General features: G+C 45.8%; 2 protein-coding genes across 4 annotated transcripts in view; one reads left to right on the plus strand and one right to left on the minus strand.

Annotated features, from left to right (window-relative positions):
- Positions 1–95: 95 nt before the first annotated feature.
- Positions 96–8892, plus strand: EIF4A3 (eukaryotic translation initiation factor 4A3). Its single transcript, XM_064446597.1, has 12 exons — positions 96–355; positions 602–674; positions 1973–2039; positions 3077–3139; positions 3602–3734; positions 4794–4874; positions 5303–5444; positions 6820–6958; positions 7451–7566; positions 8133–8240; positions 8327–8454; positions 8695–8892. Exons 1-12 carry the CDS (start codon positions 184–186, stop codon positions 8709–8711), a joined length of 1239 nt encoding a protein of 412 aa, XP_064302667.1. The 5' UTR covers positions 96–183; the 3' UTR covers positions 8712–8892.
- A 2531-nt stretch (positions 8893–11423) lies between these two features.
- ATL2 (atlastin GTPase 2) overlaps positions 11424–14739 on the minus strand; it is a 38696-nt gene continuing 35380 nt past the window's right edge. For 2 of the 3 annotated variants that reach the window (XM_064446592.1, XM_064446594.1), the window contains one exon: positions 11424–12717. In XM_064446592.1, coding sequence (XP_064302662.1) covers positions 12598–12717 — 120 coding nt within the window. In that variant the 3' untranslated portion in view covers positions 11424–12597. The other variant, XM_064446593.1, reaches the window with a different exon arrangement.

Genomic DNA, 14739 nt, shown 5'->3' on the forward strand with positions numbered 1-14739 from the left:
TGCGCACCCCGCCGTGCCCGCCTCCCCGCGCATGTGCACGAGGCGCCCGCCTCCTCGCGCATGCGCACACTCCGCCCCTTCCCGCGCCCATCCCCCCGCGCATGCGCAGCCGAGCGGCGTCTCGGTGCGCGGCGGCAGCGCCATTGCCGGTGTGTGAGGGCCGGGCGGCGGGAGATTTTAGTCATGTCGGGGTCGGGGGGCTCTGGTGGGACGACCGGCTCGGCGCGGAAGCGGCTGATGAAGGAGGAGGACATGACGAAGGTGGAGTTTGAGACGAGCGAGGAGGTGGACGTGACGCCCACCTTCGACACCATGGGGCTGCGAGAGGACCTGCTACGCGGCATCTACGCCTACGGTGCGCGGCAGCGAGGCGGCGGCGGGGGGAAGGATGAAGGGGAGGGGAGGGGAGGGGGAGGGGAGGGGAGGGGAGGGGGAGGGGGAGGGGGAGGGGGTGGGGGTGGGGGTGTCGGCGGGCGGGGGGGGGGAGCCGTCGGTGGCGGCGCCCGGATGTGGGGCGGCGCGCCTGCGCGGTGGGGCGGCCGCCAGCCGTGCTCGCCCGGGGCTGCGTCGCCGCCGCTGACGGCCGCGGCCGTCCCCGCAGGTTTTGAGAAGCCTTCGGCCATCCAGCAGAGAGCCATCAAGCAGATCATCAAGGGGAGAGACGTGATCGCCCAGTAAGTGGGGCTGTCGGCGGGGGGGCGTCCTGCTCGCGGTGGGAGGGGCGTGGGCCCCGAAGGGGGGCTGCGGGACCGGGGAGGGGGGTGGGTGTGGGTGTGTGTTGGAAGCGAGGTCTGTCACCCGTGGTCCTCGGTGATGCTTGGCAGGATTAGGGAAATCACATCTCGAATGATACGAGATGGAATCGGCCAACTTGCACTGACCCTGATCCTAGCAGTTGTTAATCACAGAATGGTAGGGGTTGGAAGGGACCTCTGGAGATCATCTTGTCCAACCCCCATGCTTGAGCAGGGACACCTAGAGCAGGGGGCACGGGAACGTGTCCAGGTGGGTTTTGAATCTCCTCAGGGAAGGAGAATCCACAACCTCCCTGGGCAGCCTGTTCCACTGCTCTGTCACCCTCACAGGAAAGAAGTTTTTTCTCACATTTAGCTGGAACTTCCTGCGTTCTAATTGTGCCCATTGCCCCTTGACCTGTCATTGGGCACCACTTGAAAGAGTCTGGCTCCATTCTCTTGACACCTGCCCTTCAGATATTTATAAGCATTGATAAGATCCCCACTCAGTCTTCTCCACGCTGAACAAACCCAGGTCTCTCAGCCTTTCCTCGTATGAGAGATGCTCCAGTCCCCTGATCATCTTTGTAGCTCTCTGCTGGACTTGCTCAAGCAGCTCCCTGTCCTTGAACTGGGGGACGCAGAACTGACACAGTACTCCAATATCAATAGGTATGTCACTGTAATAAAGATTCAGCTAAGGTATTACCTGTCCTCAATGAATAGGGCTCTGAGACTCTTGGGAATGTTTCCCAGCAAAGCCAGAGAAGTATAGAGACAAGTACAGTCTCAATCAAGGGAAAAAGTAAGCAGAAAAAAATTGTTATGTCTCTAGAGACAAAGAAGGATATGTACCCTACTGAAAAACATCCTTTCTAGGCCACTAGTAGGAATTGCTAGCCTTCCAAATTGTATTGGCTTATATACTATTTACTTTAAAAGAAAAATAATTATGTACAGAAAATTGCATGAGGTTAAAATGCTGGTCTGACAGGGAGTAAACGTGCCACAGCTGGGGACTGTGCAGCGGAGTGCTCTGTCCCTGATATCGCAGTTCTCATAGCTGCTTGTTTGCAGATCACGCAGTCATCGTAACACAACTTTGTCAGATACACTGTTGGCAACATTGACTTCTTTGCAATGAAGGAGCAGCAAAGAGCAGAGGGCTGGAATGTATTGAAATTGTGGATGTTGTTCCTCCAGACATCCAGAGTATTCACCAAACATCTGTTTCTCAGGTCACAGTCAGGAACAGGGAAGACGGCAACGTTCTCCATCTCTGTTCTGCAGTGCCTGGATATACAGGTAATTTCATAGCACATGCTAAAAGTATTTTTTAACTAAATTGGTAGAGTCTTAATCATAAAAGCCTTTGTTTTTAGAGTTAATAAATGAGGCTTTACATTGAAATCTTTTAATTATGAGCAGTGAATTTCAGACAAATTTCTGACTGATAATTTCACCAGACTGTACTCTGTTAAAATTTTACTGTTAAACTGTTAAATAAGTTCAGATAAAGTCTTGTAATTATAAAGTTGGCTTTAATAGCTGATCTCTTTCACATACTTATTAGAGGGCTAAATTAATCTCTCAGCAGGCAGAATTGTCCTCAAACAGTTCTAATAGCATCAGCAACCTGTCTGTACGTTGGCACACATTGCACAGAATCAAACCTAGATTTTTACTGACAAATGTTTGCTTTTGTTCTGGTCAGGATGATGTCCATCCAGTTGTTTATTAAGTATAGCTCCAATGTGTAGATGCTGTTGAATAAAATTATGATTTTCTGTGGGCCAGTACCCTTTTAAATAAAACTTGGCTTGTTATTCACCTGCCACTGCATAAAAAATGAATGTTGCATGTTTGAAATTAAAAGGTCATCTTTGTGCTTCATTTCTGTAAAGTGCTCGTAACGTTTTTCAAACGTGACACTTAGAATTACATTATCTTATAATCCTTCTGCAATGTAAGGTTTTTATCTGAAATGAACATATGAAATTGAAGTGATTTAAATTTGTTTCTATTCTTCTGTAAGAAAAGTAGGCACTTGGAAAATTTTTTTCAGAAATTAGGTTGGAATGAAAAATGAGTTACCAAAGAAGTGCTCAAGTGCTGTCTTGTCAAAAGTAACTTAATTAAGAGGCTATTATTGTGTAAATGCTCTGTGTGAGAGCATCTTTCTATGTGTACTGACCCCTGCAAACACTAGGTTTTAGCACAAAATTCTATGATTAATCCTTCAGATGTGACATTTCAGAGTACTGTGGGATCCATAATCTCTGTTATGCTCAGATGATATCTGCCCTGTGATTAATTGCCATGTGATCATCTGTTTTAATCAGGTTCGCGAGACCCAGGCGTTGATCTTGGCACCAACTCGGGAGCTGGCTGTCCAGATTCAGAAGGTAGGAGCATTTAAATAGCGATCTGTAAAGCACTCACATGGTCTGGGGCTGATTGTCAGGTGTTCTTAGAAGAGATTGAAGCACAGCTTCTGCTTTTTCTTTCTTTTTCTGAATGGAATAAGAAATTCTGATAAAAGACTGTTTTGCTCATCTGCATTATGTCTGTCCTTCCTCACATGACCACGTTGGCTAGCAGACTAAGGTTTTATACATTCCTAACTAAAGTTTTAAGGACAGCAGTTTTAAAGCAGTTGTGATCCCTGGGGAACTGAGTTCCCAGAGTTTGAAAGCCTGCTCTTGAGGAGCTTTGGGTAACAGACATTAAAAAAAGAATCCATCTAACTGCCTGTGGATACACCTCTTTAAAAAAAATACTGTATTGCTGTGCAGACCTGCATCTCTTCACAATTACAAACTTAATGAGAGCTCAGTTAATTAAGCCATTCCTTTGGATCAACACAGGGTCTTCTTGCTCTGGGGGACTACATGAATGTCCAGTGTCACGCGTGCATTGGAGGGACCAATGTGGGTGAAGATATACGAAAACTGGATTATGGGCAGCACGTCGTTGCTGGCACTCCAGGCCGTGTGTTTGGTAAGGAGATGTGGGAGGCTACATCACCTCTGGGTTCAGACCTGAGTTGAGCCATGGGAAGGCTGCATCCTTCATTTTTTGTGCGCTTAGATTTGAAATAGCATGAAAATTACATTTATTGTGACACACTTATGTGAAGTATTACAAGGTAACAACTTACCGTAGTAATAGCTGGAAAAGATGAAAGAAACCAACAAGCACAGTATTTTGATTTTCTCTTGTTTATATTTTGCTTTTCATTGTTGAAGTGTGTCTCTATATGTTGGCATGGGAACAAAGAGTATTTTTAAAGCAGAAAATATTATGCTTCCAGGAAATGCTTCAGAATCTTGGAGGAGATAGGAGCTGGGTCTGTCTGAGTGACAAAGCCATCGGTCTGTCTTTGTTAAATCAGGTGCACTGGCAGCTGGTGCTTTCTGGTTTCATTGCATGAAGATTTTTATATTGACTGTTCATGGCAGTTACCACAGTGATAGTGTTAGCCTTCAAGCTCACATCTTCTGGATCTCTGAGCAACAGGCAGCACTTTCTTACACAAGCACCTATCACTGGGAGAACATAGAGCTCCACAAGCAAAAAAAATTAGCAGCTGCTGAACTGGGCTGGCTTCGAACAGCACACTAATAGCAAATACTTTTCTATCACAGTATTAAGGGATTACACAAAGCCATGTGCTCTTTCAAACAGGATGTGCATCTGCCCAGTCTGTTGAAAAAAGTTCATGTATCATTTTGCATTTCTCGCATCCAGCTGCAGTTATTGTGGGAGACTGGGCCACCTGTCCTTTACAGTTAGCAAATAGCATCCCACGGCTTGGACTCTCAGTGCTTCCCTGCAGTCGGTGCTCCCTTAGCTGGGCTGCAGAGGCATCCCACTAGGTTGCAGGGTGCTGTGGGCACACTGTGGCCTTTGGGTGTGCCTTCCGTCACCAAACACCAGTCTCTGGCAACAGGGGAAGTGCCTATCCCGCCTCCACCAAAATGCCCTGACAGCAGCTGGGAGCAGTGTAGGCTTGCTTGCTTTCAGAGCCTTTTTGTCTTACAAAGTGAAATCTTACAGATATGATTCGTCGTCGAAGTTTAAGGACTCGTGCCATCAAAATGCTGGTTTTGGATGAAGCAGATGAAATGCTCAATAAAGGTGAAGTACTTGTCTCCCTTTTACTTCCTTTCTTCTCACCTCTTTGAGATTCCAGGGCGTCCCAGCTGGCGGTCCCACTTCTAGAAACAATTGGTTTTGTCCAAGTTAGACTATTACAGTTAATTGTAGGCTGTGATGGGTTAAACTACTGAGTATGTCTTCTCTGATTTAGTTGTACTGTCCTTTTCAATAGTTACAAATTGTGGAGCACTGCCTTTCATACTTCACAGTTTACCACGGTCACATTGTAGTGGGTTTGAGAAAATGAGGAAGAGATGAGCAGTATGTGACACTGACTTTGAGGTACTGATTCACTCACTAATGTTCATGTCATAGCATAGGCCCAATTCTAGATCAAATTGTGAAAGAGCAGGATATTTGGGAGAAAGAAGTGCTAACTGTTCTATGCTACTTGATTTGCTTTTCAGGTTTTAAGGAGCAGATTTATGATGTGTACAGATACTTGCCTCCAGCTACACAGGTGGTTCTGATCAGTGCCACTTTGCCTCATGAAATTCTGGAGATGACCAACAAATTCATGACAGACCCCATTCGCATCTTGGTGAAACGGTGAGTGAGTTTCCTTGGAAAGAACAGGAGCTCTTTGAGTTGGTCCAGCCCTGCGCAGTTCACAGTAGTAACTGATTTAAATGTGCAGAATCTCTCTCACATTCCTTCTTGCCATTGCAGTTTGGGTATTTGCAGACATCCTCATGTCCTGATTCATGTCTCTGACTTCATCCTTGTACAGTTCTGTTTGCTGCTGCTCAGCATGACTGCCCCCCACCCCCTCACCTTCCCCATATACAGCAGTCTCTTCTCCCAATTCCTGTGCTCATCCAGAGGATTTTTTGTAGGCCTCCTCTACTAATTTGCTATTATGTAGCAAATCAAAAAAGCCTTCAGCTGACTGATCGTGAATGCCCTTGGAAGTGTAGCTTATATCTGTGCCCAAGGGCCTGTGACACCACCAGGAACTCAGCAGGAGTCAAGAGTATAGGCAGCCTGACAGGAGGAGCCTCCCTGTTGCCTCATGTCTTACACATTTACCTTGTTTCAGTCCCTCTTGTAAAGAAGCTTGAATGCAAAAATGATGAGAACAGAAATGTTTCCCTTTGAAGCTGTCTTGTCTAGAGCAGAGGGGGTGCCCTGGGAGTTCTGGTCTCTGTTGCATGGGTCATGTTGGAGGCCATTCTTGGAGCAGACTTCTCCAGGGACTTTCTAGAAAAACTTAGACTCATGTATAGACCCAGCAACTCACACTGTAGAGGTGTGATCTCCCCTGAAGCACACCCAGCCCTTCTAACTGCGTTGTATGTGTTCACCTGCTTGTGGCGTGGTATAGCTGTTTGTCATGGTTTAACCCCAGCCAGCAACTAAGCCCCACGCAGCCGCTCGCTCACTGCCCCGCGGTGGGATGGGGGAGAGAATCAAAAGAGAAGAAGTGAGGAAACTCATGGGTTGAGATGAATACAGTTTAACAGGTAAAGCAAAAGCTACATGCGCAAGCAAAGGAAAACAGGGAATTCATTCAGTACTTCCTATCGGCAGGCAGATGTTCAGGCATCTCCAGGAAAGCAGGGCTCCATCACGCGTAATGGTTACTTGGGAAGACAAACACCATCACTCCGATCGTCCTCCCCTTCCTTCCTCTTCCCCCAGCTTTATATGCTTGAGCATGATGTCATATGGTGTGGGACATCCCTTTGTTCAGTTGGGGTCAGCTGTCCCGGCCGTGTCCCTTCCCACCTTCTTGTGCACCTGGCAGAGCATGGGAAGCTCAGAAGGTCCTTGATTAGTATAAGCACTACTTAGCAACAACTAAAACATCTCCACATTATCACCACTGTTTTGAGCACAAACCCAAAACGTAGCCCCATACTAGCTACTATGAAGAAAATTAACTTTATCCCAGCCAAAACCAGGACACTGTTCTTCCTTACAGTGATGAGTTGACCCTTGAAGGAATCAAGCAGTTTTTTGTGGCTGTGGAGAGGGAAGAATGGAAGTTTGACACCTTGTGCGACCTCTATGACACACTCACCATCACCCAGGCTGTCATCTTCTGTAACACCAAGAGAAAGGTACAGCAGCAATCAGATGGGCATGGTAACTTCCAGAGGGTGACTCAGAGGAGGGTGCTAGGACAAACCCAGTTAAGAGATCTTGTTTCCCAGTTTGGGAGTAGTTTAGTAAGAACAGAGGTTAAACATTTGTCTTCAACATGTGTCTGGCTTAAGCAACTGGCTATAGGCAGACCTGATACAGTTGCCTTTTTAGAGAAGCAGAACTGATTAGGTAAGAATGTGCTTATTCTCCTAATTGCTTATAATCCCTGAAACAAAACCACACTTTCTGAATAAAAGCCTTTAATTCCTTTCCTTTCAGGGCTTGTGAAGCCCTCTGTCTTATAGCTGATGCTTTGTAAGGATTATTTACTTCCTTTAGCTCCAGAATGCTTGTTAAAGTGTCTCTCAGTCCTTACCAGCACGTCTGCAAACATTCTCCAAGCACGACTAGCGCATTTGGCTGCCCTGAGCGCTGAGCTAATCCCAGCTGCTTGGCTGTACCCACAGGTAGACTGGCTCACAGAGAAGATGAGAGAAGCCAACTTCACAGTTTCATCCATGCATGGGGACATGCCACAGAAGGAGAGAGAGTCCATCATGAAAGAGTTCAGATCTGGTGCAAGGTAAGTGCTTAAATAGTGTTGCTTAGAGCATTGCTACATCAGGGCAGGATTTCATCTAGGGTCTGAAGGGAACAGGCCTCAGAAACCCATAAAGCCTATCCTCTCTGAAAGCCTTGTTCAGCTCAAATTAGGAAGAGCTCTGATTCCCATCTATCCCCCTGTGGTGTCTCAGGGCTGGGAGATTGCCACGTTCCAAGGAGGGATGCTTGTACTTGCAGGCATAGAATTAGTCTGTTTTATTTTGCTGAAGAGGTTAGGAATTGCTGCATTTAAAATAAGTCAAGGAAAAAAAGGTTTGGGCTCTGTCCTCTGTTTTAAACTCTTAGGAGCGTCAAATTCTTTCTGAAAGATCAAAGCTGCCTTGGTACTACCTGCTTCACTAAAGTTAGGTGATGCTGCATGGAACAGCTTTCCTTGCAGCAAAAGTGTGGATGTTTCCAGTGTGCTGTGGGGAGGGAGGAGTGCAGAAGAGCGGGGGATGCGCTGTGCTGGAAACTACAACTTCTCCGCTCTCACACTCACTTCAGTGGGGTGAAACAGCCATAACTGTGCCCTTTTCTTCGCAGCCGAGTCCTTATTTCAACAGATGTTTGGGCTAGAGGCCTGGATGTGCCTCAGGTGTCCCTGATCATCAACTACGACTTACCCAACAACAGAGAACTCTATATACACAGGTAAGCTCGGCCTTCACATGGCAGAGTGGGGCCTTATTACCCTTCCCCAAGGTAGCTCCATTCTCTCTTTACCTCTGCCTCCACAGAATTGGCCGGTCAGGCAGATACGGCCGAAAAGGTGTAGCCATCAACTTTGTGAAGAATGATGACATCCGCATCCTGCGAGACATCGAGCAGTACTACTCCACCCAGATAGATGAGATGCCCATGAACGGTGAGTGCAGGCCAGCCCCAGCAAGGTTGCTGCCCTCCTCCAGTTGGGAGCTGGCATGCTGCATCTGAAAAAGAAATGCTGGGTACTTCGTTTAGCCACGTGCCTCGTTCCCAAGCCCAACCCACCTTTGCTTCATTTGGGGAAGACCCTGGGCACAGCAGTAGGTGTGCGGTACTGCTGGGCTGCGGCTCTTCGCACACTCAGTGCATACTTATATTCTCTCATTTTCTCTCATTTCAGTTGCTGATCTTATCTGAAGGTCCGGGTTTACGAGGGAGTTGTACTCGTACTATTTGGTAGCCTCCATAATTCTGTTTGGACCTGCATCCTTTTATCATATTGCTGATCCTATATTCTGCACTTGGGAACTTGTGTAAATAATGTCTTTACTCCTGCCCATGTTTTTCAATAAAAAAAAAAAGGCAGTTTTTACCATAACCTGTGCTTAATCACTTTAACCTAAGATAGTAACAGGCAGGGAGTTTTGAGATACTGCCATAACTGGCTAGCACAAAAGAAAAACCATTTGACACTTAGTATATCTAGGTTCATAAAATACAAGGCTTCCTGTTCTCCACCCGATCATTATCGCGTGCCATGCTAGCTGATGTACTTTTTTAGTTTCCTTGACTCTAAGGATCAGCCCTCTGCAGGAAAAATCTGTGGCCTGGCCCTAGCCTGCTCTAAGAAAGTAGAGTTACAAGATAGCCAAAAGAGAAAGTTCCTGTTGTTTATGCCTTTCTGGAGCCAGAAATCACATTGCTTGTTGATCTGGCTGTGTATTCCCCCTCCCAAGGAACCCAGGGACTTGAGCAGGCACTGGGGAGGGTGAGTGCCACCTGGAGAAACACATTTAATCAGCATTTCCTGAAGTAACAAAAAGAGCAAGTATGTTTTATCTTGCCACCTCCTCCACCCTTTTCTGATGCTGTAACTTGTTGTATCTTCCCAGTCATCTCTCCCAGTCTATCTCCCTGTAGCATTTTGCTGTACTTTTTGCCAGCTGTAGTATCTTCCATGTAGCTTTCCTACCTAGCTCTGCTGTAGCCTTTTTGAGGCAAGAGTTGGCCAGAGCCATACTGCTGGCGTGGGGTAAATTACCTTGTTTTACTCTGTGCTCTACACAATGCTGTTAAATGGAGTTTTGCTTGCTCAGAGAAGGCGGGGGAAGGAAGGCCTTAGTACACTACCAGTTTGCACAGAACTGGAACAGCTCTCAGAGCACCTTTCCTGAGTAAGTCATAGAGTGGCCCTGGGTAGCATCTCTCCTTTATGCCCCCATGTATTCCACTGGTGAGGTTCCTCTCTTCCCTTGTACCCACTCTGTGCATGATCCTGATGTTCTTAACAGCGCCTAGGCAGAAGTTGATGAATACTAACTAACCTTATATTACTAAGAATACTAATTGTAAGGGGTTCTCTGTAGAGGTGAGGGTGCTACAGCTTCATGCCCCCGCGAGCAGCCAGCAGCACGGCCGAGCCAGCACTGCTGGTAGGTGCATGCACAGCATGCACTCACATTGCCTGTTACAGATCAGCATTCAGCACTGGCACAAACAGCACCAACACCCTCATCCATTCCAGACTTGGGGCTTCTTCAATACCTGGCTCCCTTGTCCTACTTGCTGGGTAAACCTGGCTTGGTATTCATACATCCATGCAAAACCCCACTCTGCAGTTGGTGGCACTTGCTTTCTGCTTGCTCCCAGTCTCCAGTTTACTGGCACTCCAAACATCCAGTCCCTGTGACCCAAGGTCCCACCCCAGCTGGCAGCACTTAGACACACAAAGAATGGAGTCCCCTCTCCCAAGATACAGAATGGTGAAAACAGATGTGGCCAGGCAAGAACACTGATCAGCAACCTGTTGCCACATGGCCAGCCCCTTTTATCCCCTTAACCATCTACTTCCTGCATATGCTCCTCACAGAAATCACCTTGGCCCCTCCCTTTTCCTACCTTTGGTCCCTCCCACAAAGTCAGGGGTGGTTTGCATTAATTCTGCAACTGTTCAGGAACTCTTCCCCCTATACGACCTGTTTCAGTCCTCTACTAGAAGGGCAGAATCTGGATAAAGCCTTGCAGCTTCACTGTCCACATCCTGGACAGTTCTGCACCCACCGTCACTGCAGGGGAAGGCAGGTGCGGTGCAGCCTCAAATCTGACTTGTACCTTCCCTGGAGAATGCAAGGAGCAAAGGCAAGCATGACCCTCAAAGCCCCGTGTGACTCTAATCGTTTGACTAAGAAAGAAAAGAGATTCATCACAAAAGCATTAGATTGTTTAAATAACAGTATTTAATCTGTACAGTTTGAGAGAAGATATCGTAAAATGCAACATTCCTACCTCATCTTAAGCATTATTCACCTGGAGCTGAGCCCTCATCTCCAGAGGGCAGGTACCCACCGCTTCCCAGTTCTTTATGGTACAAAAGTCACAGTGCAATTGCTTTAGTCCTAGACAGATGATTTCCCTCACTCAAGAGAGGGGAGACTGATGAAGCTCAAATGTCGATGGAAATTGTTACCATTCAGGAATGCAAAAAACCCAGCTATTGCACACAGTCATTTCCAGCTGAAACTACAGCAGTTAATTATTTAGCTGCCTTTACACTCCACAAACCCAAAAATGCCTTAGTTGATACTGATTTAGTTAAGAGTGAAAAGAGAGCTGGTAACAGGATTTCAGAATGATACAGTTGTTGGAGGGCAGAAGCTGACAAGCAACTCCACAAGTCAAGAAGCAAGCTTTAGAATACCCGAAAGTGTTCCTATACAGGGAGGGGATATGAGCTAGACAGATGTCACCTCTTCAAGACAAGCATGAGGGGAACATCAGCTTCATTAGAAAGCTATGAAGTACAATAGACAATTTGTTCATATAATTGTCAGGATAAGTATTTGACATAGTTTATGTAGTAGAATACATACTCGAACATCTTTTAAAAATAAGCACGAATTTCATTTCATATATACACAACTGATTTTAATCATGTACTCAAAATAAATTACAGGAAATAACTTTAAAATGCAACAGAAGACAAGAGTTTCACAACAAACATTCCCACTGATTTTCCCAAGGGGGTGAGAGATTGCAGTGCTCAAGGCAGGTAAATATCACAAATATATCAAAAAACTTCAAATTGTTGATGCATTCACACATTTACATGAGCCACAAACATTCCTTTACAGGGACTGCACTTAGCTACCACAGAACCAGGTTTTGCCATAGACTACAAAACTTTGATACAAAATCGTATTTATATATTTATATTTCATGTACATGCCCTATCTGTGATTTCTTAAAAAATAAAAACTAAACACACTGTACAGACAATCCTAACTCATTGCTTGGTAGCTGTAGGCAACATTTTTGGATGGAATTTCTCCCCCAGTAGAATTAATGGCAATATTATATACATGAAGGCTAAATTGCAGAAAAAACCAGCTCAGTTCTGATATGCACCTCCCTCGGGACCAGGTCTGCGAGTTCAAGGCAAGACACCATGTGCTCTGACCCACTGCCTCCCTCACGCGTCAGTTCTGCTGTCGGCAGCGCGAGGAACCAATACATGCATTTGTGTAACACTGGCATAAAAGGCAATGAAGCAAGGTACATATTGTAATGTAGTGGCTCTAATGGCTTCACCGACGTGGTAGCTTCAATACACAAAAACGCTCGTTAGAGGTGGCGAGGGGATGGCGTGGAGCTGGGTACATTTGGTGAGAGCACACCTTATGTGGGTCTGATCATTATACTTCCCTGAAATTACCTCCTGCAGAGGACAGATTCCCATTGTAAGCCAGAGACTGCATCAACTCAAACACTGGGGGAAGATCCCTCCCCCCCACATCCCCCAAACGTACACGTGCACAGTTCACCAGGACGATACGTAAAACAGACACCCTCCCTCCCCACCCCCAGCGGTCTCCATGGCACCAGTTTATCTCAGAAGCAGAGCACTGATAAACTTAACTCTTCCCAGGTGATGGCAGCAATCTGTGAAGCCAGTCACACTAAACTACTTCTACAGTTGATTGTAAACTTTGGTTTATTTTTATTTATTTATTTTATATTATTGAGTTCTCATAGTACAGCAAGCGTGTCTAGGACGAGAGGGCAGAGTTGAAGAGAAGATGAACCGTCAGTCTGTCTTTAGTCTGGTGTGGTGAGACACCTGCTCGGTCAGGCCTGCTTTGATAGAGTTTTTTACAGACTGCCTCACATGATCTTCCATCAAATTATCACTCATGGGCTTCAACAGCTGTGGAATGACAAATGTGCAAAAGAAACAAAAAAATGAGGTAACCAAGGAAAATAAAATACAAAAACATACAAAGAGATGAGACTTGAAATAATGAAAAAACGTAGAACGCTGAAGTCTGACATAAACTGGCATGAACTGAAAGAGAAATTAGTTTTGCTGCTACAGTAATGAGGTTAAATCAGGTCACATGCTAGAAACACAAGTGATATCCCTCCTATACAGCAGTATTTCACTGAATTCAAACCACTTTACAGTTCCTAGAAGATGGATGTGCAATTCCATACCCTATATGCAGCATCAGTCTGGTATGGTTACAGCATTTATGCAGACTGGCCCAGACGGTCCAGCTTATTGTCCTATATGTGTAAGTGTGAACACTTCAGATACAGAAAGAAAGTTAAAAATACTGGCTAGTTTTTCTTCTTGTTATTGTTGGATGAGAGTCGCTGTCGTGGCACTGATGTAAGAGCACGGCGAATCGTTCGGCGTCTAAGGACCTCAAAGAGTTTGGAAAACACCTAAAACACGAATTCAGCTGTTAGGAAAAGCAGCTCGTAGAAGGCAGCAGAAAAAGTCAATCAAGTTCAGAAAAAGAAACTGATTGCCAGTAACTTCTCACCTTCCTGGGATCCCTCTGAAGCAAGGAGGGAAAAGAAAGACAGAGATTCAGAAAAATCAGTAGCAAGAACATGGTATATAACCAGAGTAACTCAGACAGGACCTGTAGGTGCTCTGCAAATTATTAGTGATGAGCAACTGTAGCAACACCACCAGCAAGCTCTTTTGGAGACCCACTTTTCCCTAGCCCACAAAAGGCAAGCTCCTCCTAGCACAGGCCAAGTTGTCCCTTTTCCAGGGAAGGCCAGCAGTCAAATCAAGCCTTTGGTGCTCCAGGTATCCTGCAGCAGCAGCTGCACTCTGTGAGCACTACACACAACTGACACCTTCTGCTTTTCTTGTGGTGCTCTTCAGCACCAACCTCCAAAGCAAGAAACTACAGTGGTACAGGAGAGCCTCAATTTTAGTTGCTAGTTAAGGGTGCAATTCAAAATTCAATACCCTGATGCTCATTTCCTTCCTATTATTAGAAATCCACTTTTTCCGCTCCAGTGTATCTCATAACCTTACCTGGTTGCTCAGATAGATCTAGTGTACCACTGCCTACGATGAACAGTGTCATTTTTCAGATGTAGAAGACAGCCTCTGTACAGAAGGCTCTAGTTAGTTATTTGCTCATGCTTTGTAGGACCCATTTTATTGTCGTCCCAGGTAAGTTCAGTGAGCGCATTATTTCTAGTAACAACAGCACCAAGGGTTTCCCTTCTGCTGGCAATGGGCATAGCTACTCACAATGCTCCAAACACTACTTGTAAGAGCTGGTCAGGAATCCTCTACATTGGCTTTACTGATACAGCTGTGTCCACTGGATTCAGGCAGCAAAATCTCTGTACAGAAGGCTTTCTCATCTAGCTTGGGTACTCTTAACACTCATGTCATCTTTTCTTGCAGCAATTAGTCTGTCTGGAGAGTATTTCTTGCAACAGCAGCCGCACCAGCTGAAGTTGTCACAGACAACCCAAACCTTCCTGAAGGAAGAAACGTGCTGTATATCCTCTTGTAGCAGTTGCTGCAGGTCAGTCTGGTTGCTGCAAGTCAGCCAGTTCTCTCTGAGGTCTAACTAGCTCTCTGGTGTCACACCACCAGGAGAGGTAAGGAAGGGCAGCAGTTTTCACCTTCCCCGTTTCTTGCACCACCTGAGATATTTTACCCACCACATCCACAGGGCAAGTTTATCACTTCAAACATACCTTTAAAAGCAGAATTCTTTGCTCTGAAAAAGTAACAAGATTTTCTAAATGTCCCCCCACTCTTTACTGTCCAAGCACCTAATAAGGCCTTCAAGTAACACTTTTTTGATAACATCCTACGCTTGTTTAACATTCTTTGTGTGCAGCTTCTCTTACTGAAGAGAGCAGTCACACTCCCAAGCTGATTTTCCCTTTGGCAGCACTAACATTC

The sequence above is a fragment of the Phalacrocorax carbo genome, chromosome 3 (assembly GCF_963921805.1).
Source record: "Phalacrocorax carbo chromosome 3, bPhaCar2.1, whole genome shotgun sequence".
Lineage (NCBI taxonomy): Eukaryota > Metazoa > Chordata > Aves > Suliformes > Phalacrocoracidae > Phalacrocorax > Phalacrocorax carbo.